This window comes from Eptesicus fuscus, chromosome 11 (assembly GCF_027574615.1).
Source record: "Eptesicus fuscus isolate TK198812 chromosome 11, DD_ASM_mEF_20220401, whole genome shotgun sequence".
Taxonomy (NCBI): Eukaryota; Metazoa; Chordata; class Mammalia; order Chiroptera; family Vespertilionidae; genus Eptesicus; species Eptesicus fuscus.
In genome coordinates this window covers 54,973,936-54,994,276 of record NC_072483.1, presented here as the reverse complement: position 1 = coordinate 54,994,276, position 20,341 = coordinate 54,973,936, and the positions used below count along the sequence as shown (strand labels likewise).

At 35.4% G+C, this 20,341-nt stretch overlaps 1 protein-coding gene across 1 annotated transcript in view; it reads left to right on the top strand.

The window, feature by feature from the left end:
• The window catches only part of CWC22 (CWC22 spliceosome associated protein homolog), a 50,128-nt gene extending 30,024 nt beyond the window's left edge, over positions 1-20,104 (top strand). The window contains exons 12-20 of the mRNA XM_008138504.3: positions 409-513; positions 2,017-2,098; positions 5,689-5,749; positions 11,086-11,163; positions 12,010-12,162; positions 13,544-13,671; positions 16,124-16,225; positions 16,316-16,536; positions 19,265-20,104. Coding sequence (XP_008136726.2) covers positions 409-513; positions 2,017-2,098; positions 5,689-5,749; positions 11,086-11,163; positions 12,010-12,162; positions 13,544-13,671; positions 16,124-16,225; positions 16,316-16,536; positions 19,265-19,851 — 1,517 coding nt within the window. The 3' untranslated portion in view covers positions 19,852-20,104. The remainder of the gene's footprint in view (positions 1-408; positions 514-2,016; positions 2,099-5,688; positions 5,750-11,085; positions 11,164-12,009; positions 12,163-13,543; positions 13,672-16,123; positions 16,226-16,315; positions 16,537-19,264) is intronic.
• Positions 20,105-20,341: the final 237 nt, after the last annotated feature.

Genomic DNA, 20,341 nt, shown 5'->3' with positions numbered 1-20,341 from the left:
TCTCCTTTTTTTGTCTTTCATAAAAGATTCTTAGTTTAAATTCTTGTTTTCTATATCAAGGATTAGCTTTTTGTAATAGACTGTCTTCTTTCTGATGATGAACTAGGAATATTTTGACTCCAGTATGCTCTTGCTCTTTTGGAAACTTTAATCTGCTTTTTCTTTTTCATCCCCCCTTGTTTCATGGTCACTTTCTGTCTGTCAGAAGAATGACACATGGCTCTTTCTAGTCAAATTAGTTATAATGTTCTCTGACCACCAGGCAATAACAGGAGGCCTCTGTGATTATCTGTATTGGTTGATAAACTGTCACACCATTACAGATTTCTGAGAATTATCTTTGAAGAATGAACTGCATGGGTATCACTTCCTTGTTAATATTTTCCTAAATTTACTTTGGTCTTTTAGAAATTCTTGATGAAGGAGATAGTGACTCAAACACAGATCAAGATGCTGGAAGTAGTGAAGAGGAGGAGGAAGAAGAGGAGGAAGAGGGAGAAGAAGACGAAGAAGGTAAAAGTATAGCTTACTTAAATGGTACTGTAAAATACTCTGAAGTTGAATTAATTCTAATGTAATTCTCTGAAACAGTGGTTCCCAGTGTGTTTGAGTTGGGAGGGTCTTGTTACTGGCATCTACTGGGTAAAGGCTAAGAATGCTGTTAAACATCCTACAAGTCACAAACTGCCCCTCTTTCAACAAAGTATTACCCAGCTCAAAATGTCAGTATTGCCAAGGGTAAAAAAACTTACTCTACAAGTACTAAACAAGGAAATTCATTTTTAACATCAGCTTAATTTTAATTTGACATTTTCTGTCTTTGATTATAAACTATGAATAAGGTACATTCAGGTTGAGTGCATATGATTTATGTAACCCTAGCATTAATATGACAGATGAGAATGACTCCATATTTGCTGTTCATTTTGACAAAATAAAGTTGGGAGGCCAAAATCTACATTTTTACAAAAATAGGCATGTTATTCTTCCTCTTCAGCTTTGATTACATTATATTTCACAGAAAAATTAGCTCACTACTTTGGTTGAGTCTCAGTTAAAACTTCAGAACATGCCTACACTGGTCATTATTTACTTGTATTACATATTTGAAAATGGTAAAAGTATCTCTTTCCCTTTTAAGGCATAACATATTTCAGTTCTGTCTTAAAGTGTAACTGTTTTTTTATAAAAATAAGTTTAATTTTGTTCTATTGTCTTCTTTGTTTAAAACATCTTGCTATCCATGTACTATATTTTACTTCAAAATTTCTGTGTTTTAGGTTAAAACTAGAGGCCCGGTGCATGAAAGTCATGCACTTGGGGGGTGGAGGGAGACGGTCCCTCAGCCTGGCCTGCACCCTCTCACAGTCCATGAACCCTCAGGGGATGTCCTACTAAGCCGTCAGTCGGACATCCTTAGTGCTGCCCTGGAGGCGGAAGAGGCTCCCACCACTGCTGCTGTGCTCGCCAGCCTTGAGCCCAGGTTCTGGCTGAGCAGCGCTCCCCCTGTGGGAGTGCATTGACCACTAGGGGGCAGCTCCTGCCTTGAGTGTCTGCCCCCTGGTGGTCAGTGTGTGTCATAGTGACTGGTCATTACTCCATTTGGTCGATTTACATATTAGTCTTTTATTCTCTTAAATTGTACTTCTACCCATAAGTTATAATTCTTCCAAATTATGAAGACTTTTTAGAGCTCTAGAAATATTTTACTAAGCAATATTATAGGTGCAACCTTTTATAGTGTCTAAATGAGCAAGTGACACAGAAACAAAAGTAGCTTTTCTGGCTTGGTTCTGAACTTTGAGCTAACAAAACTTACTAAAGTATTTTAAGATATGATAATAGACTTGAAATAGTTACTTTGAATTCTACAAATACTAATTTATACTGTAGAAAAAATATTGTTATTATTAAACTCATAGATTCTAAATGTATTTAGAAAGTTATTATACAGAAATACATTTTCAGTTCTTCACATTTATTTGCATATTTGCATAATTTTCTTGTTTCTTTCAGGACAAAAGGTGACTATTCATGACAAAACAGAAATTAATCTAGTCTCATTTCGTCGTACAATTTATCTTGCTATTCAGTCAAGGTAAGATAACTGTACCTCAGTTGATTCTTATTTTTGATAGCAAATGAACAAGGAGATGGGATTTTTAGAAACTGATGACAGAAAACTTGATACTATGTTAGTGATTCTCAAACTCTATCCCAAGCCCAAATTAATAGGTCCATACTCTTGGTTCTTTGCTTCAAAAGCAAATTATCTTTATTTATTTGGAAGATCTAACTGTGTTACAGAATTAAATGGGTTTTTATTTGTTTGTTTTAGTTATGTCATTTCCTTTTTTTAAAATATATTTTTATTGATTTCAGAAAGGAAGGGAGAAGGGGTGAGATAGAAACATCAATGATGAGAGAGAATAACTGATTGGCTGCCTCCTGCACACCCCACACTGGGGATCAAGCCTGAAATGCAGGCATGTGCCCCCACTAGAATTGAACCGTGACATCCTGGTTCATAGGTCGATGCCCAATCACTTAGCCACACCAGCCAGGCTAGTTATGTTGTTTCTTATAGTTTGATATCACTAATAAAAACCTGAAAACAGCTATATATTATAGAACTAGCACAGTATTAATTGTGTAGTGGAAATTTAATATTTTATATTTTTCTGTTTGTTTTCTAATTCCGGTTCTAAGGAGAGAAGCACTGTTATGTTAACTCTTGGACACTGGTTTTGTTGTGCACATAGAAATGTATAGAAATAGGAATTAGGTTTAGGAAGGTTTTTAGGACCCTTTGGATCAGTGTTAAGTAAGAATTACTATGTCATGAAAACAAAACCTATTCCCTTTGAAGGCTGTGAGTTTAGTTTTGAAGAAAAGTAAATGAAAATGTAAAATGTTTAGTACATCTGTTGTTTTGTTTGTGCATCAATCTATTGATTTAGTGGGCAGTGTTTACATTTTACTCTGGAGGAGGAATTTTTTCTCTATTTTGCTTTGTTACTAGGTTGTGTATATTTCCATTTAGTATGATGTAATAGCAATAATGATTCATAAGTAGGAGTCATCTTGTTTTTATTCTGTCTGAAAACTTTTTGGCTTAGATTCATCTTCTAAAAAGAAAAGTTAAATAGCAAACATTGGTTAGAAAGTTTTTCGTTTATCCTTACCTATTGCTTTGCCTTTTGCATGAAAGGAAAAAAAAACACTATTAAATATTTTTTTCATTCGGAATTAAAGTGGAAGGTGAGAATTTTTGTTATAGATAACTGTTTTAGGAGTTTGACCTTTTATTTGTATATACTTTTTTAGAAAATCAACAGTAGTAAGTTATAAACAACAGATTTATTGTTTTAATATTGCTGTTAACATTAACTTTGAAGAGTTACAGTGGAGCTCTCTGAAAGGTTATTTAAAAGCAACTTTTTTTAAGTTGACCTAACATTAATAATCTCTGAATCACAGAAAAGACTTAAAATCTAAGGCTTTAAGACACAGTGACAGCCACTATAGTGTAGTGATATCAATCACAGTATCTACTGCCTTATGTGTTGGTGTTTGTTAAGAGTTCTCAGCCTCTAAATGCCTAGTCACAATAATTTATATATGACAAAGGTTAGTATACTTAAAAGCTCATACAGATTTTAGGAAACACAAAGACTGATAGAAAGGTATTTAAAGGATATGGTTGGAAAATTCATTTAATGGATTGTAAAACATAAAAAATATTAGTCATAAGACATATCACCAATAAGTGATGTTGTCGCTCATTAAAACAACTGAAGTGATTTATTTCATTAAAGCAACAGTACTCAGTACTAATGATGATTTTAGTGAGAAATATATATATACATATACATATACGTATACATATACATACATATATACATACATACACACACACACACATTATTAGTGGGAATTTATATTTAAATTCTTTATGGGAACCCTTTCAGTAACATGAATCAAGGTCTTAGTGTCCATTCCATTTGTCCCTTCTTTTTCATTATTATATTTCCTCAAGGCATGCATATTGATAGAAAATTATATACAGAATTGTTCAGTGCAAAAAAAAAAAAAAAGACAATCTTATTATTCGACACAAATAATCAAAATGTCCAGTTCATGCCACCATTGAACATTCGGCTACCCCTGGCCGGGTTGCTCAGTTGGTTGGAGTGTTGTCTCATGCACCAAAAAGTTACGGGTTCAATTCCCTATCCGGGCACATACCTAGGTTGTGGGTTCAATCCCTGGCCAGGGCACATATGAATTGATGTTTCTCTCTCACATCAATGTTTCTCTCCTTCTCTCACTCAAATCGATAAACATTCTCAGGTGAGGATAAAAAAAGAAAAGAAAATTAGGCTAATGGAGCATTGTTATTGATATGGGCAAGTGGTCTGATATAATAGGTGAGGGGAAAATTATAGAATATCTTTACTGGATAAATAGGTAGGCATATTTTAGAAATAATATATTAGAAAAGATGTCACATCTTTGTAAATACTTTTTAGTATTTCTGTTATTAAAGTTTGTCAACTGTACTTTAATATTTTAACCTTAATGCTAAATGTTGTTTAATATTATCTGTTATAAAAGTTCTTTCCTGATAAATAAATTTTCCTAAAGTAAATTATTTTCACTTTAGTTTTCTTAAAAAATTCTATTACGTTGTGTCATCTTGGTTTATTATCCTACTAGAGGCCCAGTGCACGAAATTCGTGCCCTCAGGGGGGGGTCCCTCAGGCCAGCCTGCACCCTCTCGCAATCCGGGAGGAGCCTTTGGGCTTAAGCTGTCAGGCAGACATCCTTAGCGCTGCCGCGGAGGCAGGAGAAGCTCTCACCACCACCGCTGCGCTTGCCAGCCACGAACCCAGCTTCTGGCTGAGCGGTGCTCCCACTGTGGGAGCGCACTGACCACCAGGGAGCAGCTTCTGCGTTGAGTGTCTGCCCCATGGTGGTCAGTGCTTGTCATAGCGAGCAGTGGTTCTGCCATTGGGTCAATTTTCATATTTAGCCTTTTATTATATAGGATTGTACTTATTAAACACTATAAGTAACAGAAGCTGAGAAATACAGATACCACTGTTATCAAAAGAATTAGGGTTTGAAAATTCTACCAAAAGTCCAAATATATTAACATTAGCTCTGTATCAAGTTCACATTGAGTTTGATAGTTCTCTTAAGTGAAACATATGGATGTAGAAGCCCTGGGTTTGGGTATGAATCAAGATAACTTGTAAAAATGGTGATTAAGCAGTAGATGTCATGCTGGGCTTCTGGAGCATCTTCTACCATTTCCTGACTTGGATTAGAGAGAAGTGGAAATAATTTAGTAGTGTAATAAAAATTTAAGTCTACTTTCCTTTGTCTATGGATTTCCTATTCAGGACATTTTATATAAATGGAATCATACTATATGTGGTCCTTTGTGTTTGACCTTTCTCACTTAGCATAATTTAAGATTTATCCATATTGTAGTATGTTATCAGTACTGCCTTGGTAGAGTTAAGAGCTATATCTTTTTTATATGTACAATATAATATGAAATTATAATAAAAAGTATTAAAGACAATTATTAAGGTAAGATTCTTCTATATGTAAGAGTACTACGATTTAACTATGCTGCAAGTTTTTAACCTGACTGTTGTGAGCATTTTATCTCTGCAGTTTAGATTTTGAAGAATGTGCTCACAAATTGCTGAAAATGGAGTTTCCTGAAAGCCAAACAGTAAGTTAATTTTTTTTCTATTAGGAAATATATTGCTTATAAAAATGTTTAGTACAATTAATAGGTTTCATGAATTGAAATTATAACTTAGTATTAAATCTTTATTATTTAAATTTAGATTTTTCTCAAATTTACAGTAAATCAAAATGTAAAATAACTCAAAAAATTTAAAATAACTCAAAACTTAGGAGTCCTGGTGTGTTTCATATATGCTACTCCTAGTGAATTAAATTGGTTGCGTGAATACGATGTGGGAAAAGGAGGAGGTCTCTGAATAACTACACTTTATGTAAATTTCTGAGTGGTTTCCTGTAAATCAAAATGTGGCTTAAATTCAATAGGAAGTTTGTTCTTTAATAAATTACCTGGTCTATCTGCTTTATGTACTAAAACATTATTTTCATATAGAAATTATAAAGATCATCATACATGTTACTTTATTTAATTATAGAGAATCTTACCAGTTTTTTCATTCATTCAACAAAGTGTATTCAGTATATACTATATGTCAGGCACTCTGCAAAGTGTTAGGAATTTAAGATCTATAAAGTACATATTAGACCCCCTTTAGCCCATAGGACTTATATAGTCTTATAACTGAGCATACCTCACTGTTCAAAGTATCATAGAACTCTAATGCTAAGGATAATAAAGACTGGACTAAATAAATTATCTTGGCTACTTTTTTCTAATTGAGCTTTTGTATATGTTACTCCCAGTTCGTCTAGACTTTATTTATACACTGAGTGGCCAGATTATTATGATCTCTGAACGCATAATAATCTGGCCACTCAGTGTAAATAAATAAATATATATGAGGCCCAGTGCATGAATTCGTGCATGGGTGGGGTCTGGCCAGCCTGGCCAGGGGTAGGGGACATGGGTGGTTGGCTGGCCGGCCTGCTGGTTGAACTCCTGGTCTAGGGGACAATTTGCATATTAGCCTTTTATTATACAGGATATATACTGAGTGGCCAGATTATTATGCGTTCAGAGATCATAATAATCTGGCCACTCAAGTGTATATTTATTGTTGATAGTATTATAGATGGATTCTTGGAACCTGAACCAAGGCTTTGTGGTTTTGTTTTTCACACCTTGCTTTACATGTGCTAGACCCAGCACATATGCTGGAGTCTAACAGACTGTTTGGTTTCTAGTTCTTTAAAAAGATCTTGATTATCTGAGCTAAGTTACCATTAGCTGTAAGTCCTTTGTCTTAAGGCTTTTTTTTTTTTTTTCAGTCTTGCCAAAGCAAGGCCTCCAAAAATTAGCTTGCCTCCCCCCAAAAAATGGGAGAGAGTATGTCTTAATAAGGCTTTAAATATGATCTGTGACAGGAATTGGCAGACTGTGGCCTAGGCCCGTGGTCAGCAAACTGTGGCTCACAAGCCACATGCGGCTCTTGGGTCCTTTGAGTGTGGCTCTTCCACAAAATACCACGGCCTGAGTGAGTCTATTTTGAAGAAGTGGCGTTAGAAGAAGTTTAAGATTAAAAAATTCGGCTCTCAAAAGAAATTTCAATCATTGTACTGTTGATATTTGGCTCTGTTGACTAACGAATTTGCCAACCACGGCCTAGGCCATTGCCCATTTTTATAAAGTTTTATTGGAATACAGCCATATTCTTTGGTTGTGTATGGCTTCTTTTGCCCTTATAACAGTAGAACTGACTAGTTACAATAGAGACCAACTGAATGGCCTCAAAAACCTAAATATTTACTATCTGCCTTTTACAGAAAAATTTTACTAACCTTTGTTCTAAAATATAGATTTATTCTTGAAATGACATAATATGGAATTTTGAGACTAAATTATTCTTTTCAAATTAAAAATATTATTTTTTCCTTTTAAAGTTTGTTTATTAACCTTTTGCACTCGGATGTCGAGTGTGACAGTTATTGAATGTATCAATAATTTGAAATATAAAAAAATCCAAATAAGTTTTATGAAAAGAAACTCCAGTTTTTTATTCTACTGCCGTGCTTTGTAAAATCTGGGGTATTTAAAAAATTAAATCCTGAGTAGAATAAAGGAATCGAGAAAAAAGCAAGTGAGTGCAAAGGGTTAATCCTATATAATAAAAGGCTAATATGCAAGTTGTCCCTTCGGGAGTTTGACCGACTGGGAGTTCTATCACTCGCTAAGCAGTGCGCTGACCACCAGGGGGCTGTGTGGAACAAAGAAAGGCCCTGATTGGCCCTAATTACCGGCCAGGCCTAGGGACCCTACCAGTGCCAAATTTCGTGCACCGGGCCTCTAGTATCCTACCTAATAATAGAGTAATATGCAAATTGACCGTACCTTCGCTACACCCACCAGCCACGCCCACCAGGAAACCGTCGCAAGGACACTGGGGTGCGGCCGAGCTTTCCCAGCCTTGGGCACCAGCGGGGAGCCTGCACGGATCGCAGGCAACCACTGGGGGTCGGCTCCTGCAATCCGTAGCAGGGATGCTGGGTGCGGCCGAGCCCAAGGCCGCCACCCGGGGCCAAGCCCTGACCCTGAAAGAAGGCAGAAGGTGGTGGCCACAGCTAAGGCCTGGGTCCCCGGTGCCAGCAGAAAACTGGTGCAGACAGCCAGGTGAATGAAGGTCTATTGCACGAATCTTCGTGCAAACGGGCTGCTAGTATATTAATAATAGTGTACCTATTCATACTCTAGGTTCACTTGATTGTTGTCATTGGAAGGAAATAAATTTGTGAATTAACCTTTAAAATTATACTTGAAACTGAAATTACTGTATGATCTTGTCACATTATTTGAGGATATAATTAAGTCATTATAAATGTTATTAATATTAATCCTGAGGATAATATTAGGACTAACCACAACATATTTTGATAACATTTGGATGAATGTCTTAGTGCATCTATTTTTAGGCACTCAAAGACTCTCCTAAAACTGCTATAATATTTAATTAAAATGTTAAAATATTTAATTATTATAAGCCACAGGGAATAACTCTTGTAATTGCATTTAGCCTAGGGGAGAAAGTAATTTGTTTTATAACTAGTGCTGGCTTTATTAGCAATGCTATCAGCATATTACCATATTACAGTGTTTACAACCCGATTAACTCTTGTTATTGTAAAATACAATGTTGGTAGAAAAGCTGAAAATGCCTTTTAATATATAAAATTAACATACTAAGGCAGAAGTCAGAAAAACATCTTTCAGTTTTTAGTACTATTATAAATTTTGACAAAGTACATCTTTTCAAAACTTATACATTTATAAAAATTTAATTGAGGTAACTTGTGACTAATCTTTTAAAAAATAATAATCTGGCAGTATAAAGATATCTAAAATACCCTGTATTGTGAAGTGAGGCCTTTGAATAGCTTATTTTATTTATAGATTATCAACTTCTAGAACAGAGCTCTCCCAAAGAACTCTGTGCAGTGGTGAAAATATTCGTGTTCTCCTGTGTCCAGTGAGCAGCCGCTACTCACAAATGGCTTTTGAGAACTTTAAGTGTGGCTAGTGTGACCAAGGAACTAAAATGTTAACTTTATGTAAAATCAAATAATTTAAACTTCAATAGCTGCATGTGGCTGCAGGCTACCCTCCTGGACAGCACATTCTGTGCATTCTGTGCTTCTCCGGGGTCCCCTTCCTCTCCCTTGCACATAAACATATGTAGTAAGTACATATCGACCTAATTTTTAAAGTGTTTACAATATCTACTTAGGTTGCAGCTCATGCTATTGAATATGACAAAATGTCAAAATTGCTCATTGAAAATATAAAGATAAGTAAAAGTAAAAATGAACTGAAAAGGTTATACATTATATTTTATAAGCTTGCTTTCTGTTTATAGAAAGTAAATATATTGCAGTTACTGTGTTTGAAAAATATAATTTTAAACTTTCCAATGAGAAGTGTTTTGTAGAAAAAAATGAGTCAGTTCTATAGCAGTGGTCAGAAAATGAATTTATGCTTTTTTTTTTTATTTTGTCTCCATTGATTTGTCCATGTTGCCTGAGTGTCTTCATCTATAAAATTGCTATAATCAATACATATTTCATTAGGATTATTTCAGGAATTAATAAATAATATTAATTATAAATAATTTAGAATGATATTTCCTGATCCTGGATTTATTCTTGGATTTATTAGCTTAATAGAATTTTCACAGAGGAGTTTTTAAGGCATATAAATAGCTGATTGAACAATATATTATTCCAGCAGTTATGAAATGATTCCATCTATTTGTATAGATTAAGCTGTAGATCTATATGTATAACATTTATTTTGAGGCTAGAAAATTCAGCCATAGAGATCTTTTTAATTTGTTCTTTTAAATATATTTTTTTATCAACCAGTGTGTCATTTAAGTAAATATTGAAAGTTTTGCCTATTTAAGCTTCTATAAGGAAAGACTCATAATGTTCTACCTTTTCCATACTAAACTAAATATATTTCCTAATAATAGAATTTAAAACTTTGAAAGGTCTATAGCTTATTTGTTAGATGTATTAGTGAGATGTCATATATTGGTGACCTATATCTAAAAGAATTCTGTATGGAATCTTTTTAGAATACAGTTTATTCAATATTTTTTTGATATGTCTGTTTCATATACATACTAGGTTCTCTTAAAAAATATATTTTTTATTTCAGAGAGTAAGGGAGGAGAGGTAGAAACATCAATGATGAGAGAGAATCATTGATTGGCTGCCTCCTGCATGCCCCCCACTGGGGATTGAGCTCCCAACCTGGGCATGTGCCCTGCCTGGGAATCATACCGTGACCTTCTGGTTCATAGGTCAACACTCAACCACTGAGCCACGCCAGCAGGACACATACTAAGTTCTGTTAAAGTGATTCACACTTATATAAATTTAGAATTTTATAAGCAGTCTAATTAGCATGAATGATATATGGAAACTGTCTGCCAGAATGAAGGCTTTAAAAAAATTACTCTTAGCATAGATTAATTTTTTTTGTCTTAATCGCTAAAATTCACAAAGTCTTAGAATTTTGTGTTTTTAAAATCTTACTTAAAATTTAGCTGTCTCCAAAACCGGTTTGGCTCAGTGGATAGAGCGTCGGTCTGCGGACTGAAAGGTCCCAGGTTCGATTCCGGTCAAGGGCATGTACATTGGTTGCAGGCACATCCCCGGTGGGGGGTATGCAGGAGGCAGCTGGTCGATGTTTCTCTCTCATCGATGTTTCTAGCTCTCTATCTCCCTCCATTCCTCTCTGTAAAAAAATCAATAAAAATATATTTTAAAAAAAAAAATTTAGCTGTCTCTGTTATATTGATAAGTTATCATACAACATGAATTCATTGTGTTTTGAATCATTATTGTTATTTGTTTTCCAAATAGAAAGAACTCTGCAACATGATACTTGATTGCTGTGCTCAACAAAGAACATATGAGAAATTTTTTGGCTTATTAGCTGGGGTGAGTTCTAACTTTCTTTTTCTTATTGGAATTTAATGGAATCACTAAGGCTATTCTTAAGACAACAGTGTCTTAAGGGAAAGGAGAGTGGAGATAGGTGGAGGTGGGCAAAGGAGGGGAAAATGGAGAAGGAAAGAGACTTTGCTTAGTGCGATGAGCACATAGTGCACTGTGCGAATGATGATTTATTGAATTGTACACCTGAAACCTGTATGGTTTTATGATCCAGTGTCACCCCAATACATTTAATTAAAAAAAATATATTGTGAATTAAAGTGTCTGCTTTATGGTCAGATCTAATATAACATGTCTTTGCTGAAAGTAAATTGGTCTTCCCTTCTTTAGGTTTTTTACTCTCTGCATCCAGCCTCTCCCCTTTCATTTTTGTAATCCTTTACCATTGCATATCACTCTTCCTTTGAACTTTCGGAAATTCTACATGCTTTATAAAAATTTCCCAAAGAGGACAATTAAATGCTGTCTTTTCAAAGTCTGAAAGCAGCTTCTGAAGTCAGATGCATGTTTATAGGCAGAACAAATAGAACATGAGCTAAAATAATTTTTTAACCCAAACACTATCTACAGAGAAATATAGGTATTTGTATCATATACAAATGTATGTGTCTATGATTTGTATAATTTTGTATAATTTGTACAGTTATGCTGTGTATAATTTTGTATCATATAATTCCCAGATAGATAAGTATAATATATATTAACTTCTTGTTTGAGCATCTCATCATATAGCACAAAAAGATGTACAAAATATTTATTTTTGATTCAGTAAATTTAGAAGGATGTAATATGCTTATAATGGTATTGATTCTCAATTTTTTTAATTAATAGCGATTTTGCATGCTAAAAAAAGAGTACATGGAATCATTTGAAAGTATATTCAAAGAACAGTATGATACCATCCATCGCTTGGAAACAAACAAGTTGAGAAATGTTGCTAAGATGTTTGCTCATCTTCTATACACTGATTCACTTCCATGGAGTGTAAGTAGATGGGGCTCAGTGTTTTTACTTCCTTCATAATCTCCTGTTATTCTCAAATGTGTATTAAGTATAATATAGCCATACTTTTCCTATGTAGGAAATGTACTTTAAAATGAAATGTGTAGCAAACTTTTATTATAATTGCTATCTTTGAGATTATGTTCATATAACATGGAATCAAAAAGCTAAGTGCATAAATATATGAATGTAACCATTCTGGATGATATTAAAAGTTCAGGTATATCGGTGCTTTTTAATAGGGATAGCTGTATCTTCATGGAAATGATTATAGATTTTTATCTTTGTACACATACATGTGTACACACTGCTATTAATATGCACCCAGGTTTGGTAGTAATGCATTGCTGAGTTACTGCTTGTTTCCTGAGGGACATGAGAGAAATGTTTGTCCTAATAAGACATGTTCTTTTTAGCAGACAATGAATTTAGGTAAGCGTTAGGAAGGAGTTCTTATAATCATAGTTAGAACCAGGAAAGATGTCTTAATGAGACAATGTACACTTGATTACAATTTGAAATGCATCCATAAAGTTGGCATTTATTGTATAACTGCTGTTCATTCAGCCAGCAATAGAAAGAAATTGCATCCTGGAGGAAAGAAAGGAGAGGATCACATTATTGACTACCAGAATCTAATGGAAGAATGAAGCAATATCATTGAGCTTATAAACATTGGGTAGATTTTTGTAATATTTTAAATACTAAGTACATCTAGCTACATTAATAGGCATTTTGTAAGCTAACGTAGGAGCCAAATCGTAATTTTTTTTCCCCCTCTGAGAAAATGAAATTAAAATTTTACAATTGAAGCACCAGGGCTCCTAGAACACATAACTCAACAAACTAGAGGTTGCTTTTATTTTTGTTTGTTGTAAAACATCTCTACATGAGCTTCAGTTTTTAAGCCTCAGTCTTACTATTCAGGATAAGCTATCACTCTTCCTGCGTTTATCTTTGTCACATATTACATGTGCTGTACAAAACTATAGCCTAACACTCAATGGCATTTTGCCTCAAAACCTCATGTACACACATTTTGATGAGGCTTAGGAGCTAGTAATCTCTGCTGCACCATTATACACTCAAGACAATATATTCCTGCTGTAAAAAGCACAGACTCAAGAAAGAGAATGAACTCTATTTTTGTAGCTTTTTAACATTCTAAAAATTAGCACAGAGAAGTTGTCTTAATCTTTGCCAAGAAATCGTACATATCCCCACTAGAGAAGATAATTCAGAGATAATTCTGATTGAAGATGAGTCTAAATCCATCATTTTAAGAGAAATTTTGAGTATGAATATTGGTCACTTTGTCTTAATCTTTTGAACAAAATTAAATTCTTTTTCATTTAATTTTCAGGTTCTTGAATGTATAAAGCTGAGTGAAGAAACCACTACATCCTCCAGTAGGATTTTTGTTAAAATATTTTTCCAAGAACTGTGTGAATACATGGGTCTTCCTAAACTTAATGCAAGATTAAAGGATGAGTAAGTTTATCATTAAGCACTTTTTATTCTTACTGTCCTCCAGGGTTTTCCTTCACTTCAGTGACATGTCAACCCTGGGTTGGTAAAGCAAGAGTTATGTCCCTAGAACTTACTTCATTAGTTACCACTCTGAATCTCATGTTGTGTGGCCAAGGACAACATGCAGTTTTTAGGTCAACAGAGAAAACACAGAATTAATGCTGCTTTTAATTTAGTTAAAACCCAGAAAATTACTTTTGTACGCTCATTGGAGTTCTTTAGTGATGAGTATTTAGAGTTTTTACCCTAATTTTGAGCCTTAGAACGATAACTTTTTTATTATCATTAACAATTGTGAATATATACAGATGAATATGTAATGTATCATTACACTGCACTAGGGTCTGGTCCCAGGACCATTATGTAATCTCTATTCCAGCTTCATCTGCTGTTTGTTCAGGTTGCCCATTGCTGCTCACATTGGCTTCTCCATTCGCACTCCTGAAATCAGCCTTTCAGTTCTCTAGTGACTGCTTGCCAAGTCAAGTCGTCTTCCTCAGTCCTCATGTCCCTTCACTTCTCAGCCTCACTTACAGAGTTGACCACGTGCTTACTGTGGCTCCTCATTTTCTTCCCATTCTACCTTACTCCTCTCAGTCTCTCTTATCCTCAGCCTGCCTCTCCAGTGTACACCACAGGTCTGTCCTGGTTCTTCATGCTCTCTGTTATTCCATCCATTTTCTGGGCTTTGTATACTCATTTCTTGGTCCCTGCCTCCTTTCCGGCTCACCTAATGAAGCTCACTGCAGTGCGCTGTGCTCCAGCCACACCAGCATTACCCAGAGAGCAAAGCAGGTCTGGCTCATTCATGCCTCGTTACCTCCATTTCCAGAGCTGGGAATTCCTCTCTTTTTCTGTCGAGCAAACTCTCAATCATTCTTATTTATCACCTTTTTCTATGAAACAGTTTTTCCTGACCCTGTTGGTTAGTCATTCACTATGGTACTCAAAACCACATGTGCAAAACAACATTATATTGTTAATATTTTCTGTTTGTTCCCCTTCCTAGAAATAATAAGGATGTGTTATTAGTAAGTCATTGAGTAAACATGATTTCTCCCTTTTGTTTATACTTTTTCCCTTCTCTCAGTGCCTTGCACAGTTCTGTATAAGTATGTGTATGTATGTATGTATGTATGTGCATACACACACACACACACACACACACACACACACACACTAGAGGCCCGGTGCACCAAATTCGTGCACAGGGTGTGTATCCCTCAGCCCAGTCTGCACCCTCTCCAATCTGGGACCCCTCAAGGGATGTCCCGACTGCCCGTTTAGGCCCGACTGCAGGCTCCCTGCAGGCCTGGTCACCCCTAACTGCCCTCCCCTGAAGGCCTGGTCCCCCACAACTGCTCTCCCCTGCAGGCCTGGGTTTCCCCCCCCCCAACTGCCCCCTGCAGGCCTGGTCGCCTCCAACTTCCCTCCTCTGCCGGCCTGGTCACCCCTAACTGCCCTCCCCTGCAGGCTTGATTGCCCCCAACTGCCCTCCCTTGCAGGCCTGTTCCCTCCCAACTGCCCTCCCCTGCTGGCCTGATCGCCCACAACTGCCCTCCCCTGCTGGCATCTTGTGCGTTGGAGTGACGGTCTATTTGCATATTACTCCTTTATTAGATAGGATAGAGGCCTGGTGCACGGGTGGGCATCAGCTGGTTTGCCCTGAAGGGTGTCCTGGATGAGGGTGGGGGTTCCCTTGAGGTGTGGGGCGGCCTGGGCAAGGGGCCTATGGTGGTTTGCAAGCTGGCCACGCCTCCCGGCGACCCAAGCAGAGGCCTGGTATCTGGGATTTATTTATCTTCTATAATTGAAACTTTGTAGCCTTGAGCAGAGGCCTGGGCTGGCCAGGGTTTGAAGGAAGCTTGGCTTCCTCCATTGCCAGGGAAACCCAAGCCTCCTGCTCACTCCGTGGCCATAGCCATCTTGGTTGGGTTAATTTGCATACTCGCTCCTGATTGGCTGGTGTGCGTGGCTTGTGGGTGTAGCAGATGTACGGTCAATTTGCATGTTACTCTTTTATTAGATATATATATATGAGGAGAATTTTTTACTGTTCTGTATATACATTCACATATATACATGTACATATGAACATAGATATATGTTTGTATGTTATATATATCTACTCTGTGTGGATGTATATATGAAAAAGTTTTTTTAAACCTTTGTTGTATAATTATAGAAAATTAAGTTTAGTAAATTAATGAGTGGCCTTACTCATTTCATTAGATACCATGTAGCCTAACCTAATAAATTATATAAATCATTTACTTGGTTGTATTTTATTTACTAATTTAATACGTAGAAACTCTGAAAAGTGACTGTATGAGAATTTTTCTTTTAAGTAAAGAATTTTATCTTTCAGCAATCTGTTCTTTTTTTGTTCATTTTCTTTTCTTTTCTTTTTTAGAACCCTACAGCCATTCTTTGAAGGATTATTACCCCGAGATAATCCCAGAAACACTCGTTTTGCCATCAACTTTTTTACTTCTATAGGTCTTGGAGGTTTAACGTAAGGATTATTTTTAGAATTTTATTTTCAATTACAAAATTATCTCATAATTTCCTTCTAAGCAAAATCTAACATTATATTTTTAATTAGGGATGAATTGCGTGAGCATCTCAAAAATACACCAAAGGTCATTGTGGCACAGAAACCAGAAATTGAGCCAAATAATTCCTCCGCCTCCTCTTCCTCTTCCGCGTCCTCCTCGGCAGAGTCCGACTCCTCTGCTTCTGGTTCGGACAGCAGTGACAGCAGTTCAGAGTCTTCCAGTGAAGACAGCGATTCCTCATCCTCCAGCAGTCAGAGCTCTGCCTCAGGTATTGAAACTCATCATCCATCGTGCTCTTTTCTAACAAGTATATTGCTGGTGATGTTTACGATGAGAGAAGTAAATAATTTCATTTTATACTTATTTTAGAGTTCAGTTTTTTAAAAGCCACAATTAATATAAATGATCATCGACCATTGTTGCAGGCTATAGTAAATTTTAACATTTACAATGCTCAGATTACCTTTTGGAAGCCTTTTCATAGAAATGAAGGTATTTCATCGGTAAATATTTATTTGAATGGTGACTGAAATACCATTCATAATGTCTAATCTAGTTGACAGGAGCCTTCCTGATGTTTATGTTTCAATAAATTTTAATTTTTTTAATAGTGACACTTTATGGTAGTTATTGACTTTATCACACATTTAGTGCGTATCTCATAAGTGTACAGCTATATAAAGAGAATGTGCGTTTTTGGCTAGAATACCATAGAAATCATGTGCTCTTAGTGCATCTCAATGAGGGATTTATAATATTGGTGTATCTTTTGGTGACATTAACTTTGATGACTTGGTTAAGATGATATCTGCTGAATTTCTTTTCTGGAAAGATTTTTCTCTGTAAATTAGATTTTGCAGAGAGATAATTTGATGCTATGCAAATCTCTAACTTTCACTCTCCAGTTTTAGCATCCATCTTTGGATCTTGTCTGGAACACTTAATACTGTGGTGTTTGCCAAATGATGCTTTTTCTATTTGTCTCTTTTCTACATTTAGTAGTTGAGTTTCTTCTGTAAGAAAGAGTTGTTCCTTTCCCCCATTTACTTAATAATTTTACACTATATTTTATCACTGTGGACTCATGGATGTTTATTGTTTTCTGTGGGTTTAAGTCCAATACTTTATTTTATTTGCTGTTAAAATCATTTCAGCTTTGGCAATTAGAAGTTCCTTCAAGTTGATTCCTGTGTTCCTTGGACATACCCCTATCCCTTTTCTTAAGCACACTGCCTTCCTTTATTATAGCATCTCAAGTTCAAGATCTTTACCTCCTTTAAGCAGAGATTTTAAATTTATATCCAGCATTTCTAGATGTTCTTCAACTGGTCTACAGCCTTCTCCATTCTACTTGGAACTGGAAGTGCTATAGTAAAGGATTTTTTCAAATGTGCTGTTTTCTGAAAAGTTCTGTGTTGTTTTTGCAGGGTCAGCTCTGCTTTCTTCTCTAATAGTATTTTCATCTCTATTTCAGAGAGGGAGCACTTTTCCCTATAGCCTTAGAAGGTTGGAAGCTTGGTCTTTTTATTCTCATTTCCTGGCTTGTTACACTTCAAAGTATTTTACATATTACATGGCAGCCGGAATTGTGGGACTCTCGGTGTTTTATATTATTAGAGCAAAATTCCATTTGCTCACAGGAAGTTTTCTTGAATTGAAATATGCAAACATTGTTCATTTAACATTCACCTCTTTTAATTCTAAAGAATTTGTTATTTCATGATATCTGTTTTGAGAACAGATGATAACACAGCATGAATTTCTGCAATAAGGAAGCTTGCTGATTCAAAATTAATTTGCCTCATCATACAGTTTCAGTAGAGAGCTTCCAGTTTTATTAATAAAATATTAAATAGCATAAAAGCAATATGAACTGCCCCCAAATTGGAAAATTGTAAAGCAGACACCAAAGAGAGAAGAGATTGCACATTATTATATGGCACAGGTTTTAATGTCAACAAAGCAGTGAGAGCAGTGTCGAGTAGGGTCAGAGGGACATGATTTCGCACAGAGCCAGATGGTTTCTGCTTGGGTAGCTGCAGCTCAGCTGAGTTGTTTGATAGGCACCAGAGAAACAAATCCTTGGTGGCAAACCGACTAACTGTCAAGGGTCGGCATTTGGCCGAGGAAATACAGGTTGGTACAGAGATTTAGGTGGGGTAGGATGAGGGTAGGTGATCTCCTACCCTGTTTTCTTCTTTCTGTACACATATGAATGCAACAGAAATTTTGGTCATCTCAGCATCTTTGATTTATGTACCCAAACTAAGTAACACAGATAAAGCAGTTAAATTTGTTTTATAGCTTAAAATGGTAAGTTATTTTATTGTAATTATTTAACATTTATATTTGTGATTACATCAGTAATGTAAGTTGTTCAAGGCCTTTTTCGAAATCAAGCCATAGTGGCTCATATGAAGCCTGGGATGTATAGCTTACCCTGGCTCCTCCTACTGGTACAGCTGGTGTTTCTCTAATAGTACTGGAGAGCAAAACTTGTTTTTATAGGAAGAAGTTTTTATTTGAAATACATATGTTCATGATGTTAGACAAACCCAGTCATCCCTCTCCCTCTCACCTTTAGGAAGTGATGTTGCTGGTGTGTGTGATCATTAGTATTTTGATTATGTACCAGATCTGACATATTTTGTATCAATAATGCACATGGACTGGAATTTCTGTTTTTGAATAAAATTTTTAAGTGGAAATGTACTATTTTAGTTACTTCATAAAAGATTTTACAACATTTGCTGTCAAGTTCCTGTTCACTATTTTTGAGTCTAATGAAACAGTACTTTGGTAACTAATGCTGACATATTGTATATTCTCAGATATTTTGTGAAATGTTCTGTCATTAGGCTTTTCATTCAATAAATTTAGCTTTGCATCCAGTTTATCTGAATTAGTAAACCTACATTATATTAATGAATGTGATTGTTAAATCATGAAATTAAGATTAAAGTTAAAACTAACTATATTTCATTTTACATGTGCAGCTAAAGCTATAAGAAAGAAGGGACAAGGGAACACCAGAAGCAAAGAAGTAGATAAATTGATCAGGAAACAACAAATAAATGATAGGAAGCAAGAAGAAAGAAGATCAGAGCAAAGGCACCAAGAAACAAGGACTGAAAGAGAAAGGAGATCAGAAAAACTCAGAGATAAAAATTCAAGGGACCCAAATTGGAGAGATCCTATAACAAAATACACTTCAGACAGAGGTGTTCCTTCTGAACGAAATAGTTACAGTAGAGTCGTGAATGATAGAGACCAAGAAATGCATCTAGATTTGGAAAATGAGTATGGTGATCTGAAAAAGAGGAGAGGAGAGAGAAGAAATTCTTTTTCTGAAAATGAGCATAGATACCGAAATAAGGACAGTGAAAAATTTAGAAGAAAAGACAGATCAAAGTCAAGAGAAAAGAGTAGAAAACATTCAGACTCTAGAAGCGATGAAGATAGGTATCAGAATGGTGCTGAGAGGCGATGGGAAAAATCTAGCAGATACTCTGAACAATCCAGAGAATCAAAGAAAAATCAGGACCGGCGGAGAGAAAAGTCTCCAACAAAGCAAAAAAAGTAATTCTACAAAATTACAGAAACTGAACATGCCTTATATTCAGTTGAAACAAATTATTTTTTACATTGATTATCGAACTTTATAGAGAATTGTACAAAGTACTGGTTTGTATTGTACATTTTAAAAATGTTTTCATTTTAATATGGTTTATATAATTGATACATCTCAAGGCTCTCCACATAAAATTATTTGAAAAGTTTCACCAGAGAGGGATGTATTTCTGGCATATATTTTGTTAATAAAATGATTAAATACTTATTGAATCAGTGATTTTTTTCATTGACAGATTTTTTTCTGATAATATTTCCAGTTGTCATAGAACTGTTATAATTTTTACTGACCAAAATATATAAACCATTTCAGTTTAACATTTTTGCATTGTTAATGAGATGCTATGAATCTTCTTGAGGAGTCTCCTTTTTTTTATTAAATAGAGAACTTATTTCAAGTTTTATATTGTGTCTTGAACAAAAGAGGTATATATAATTTTTTT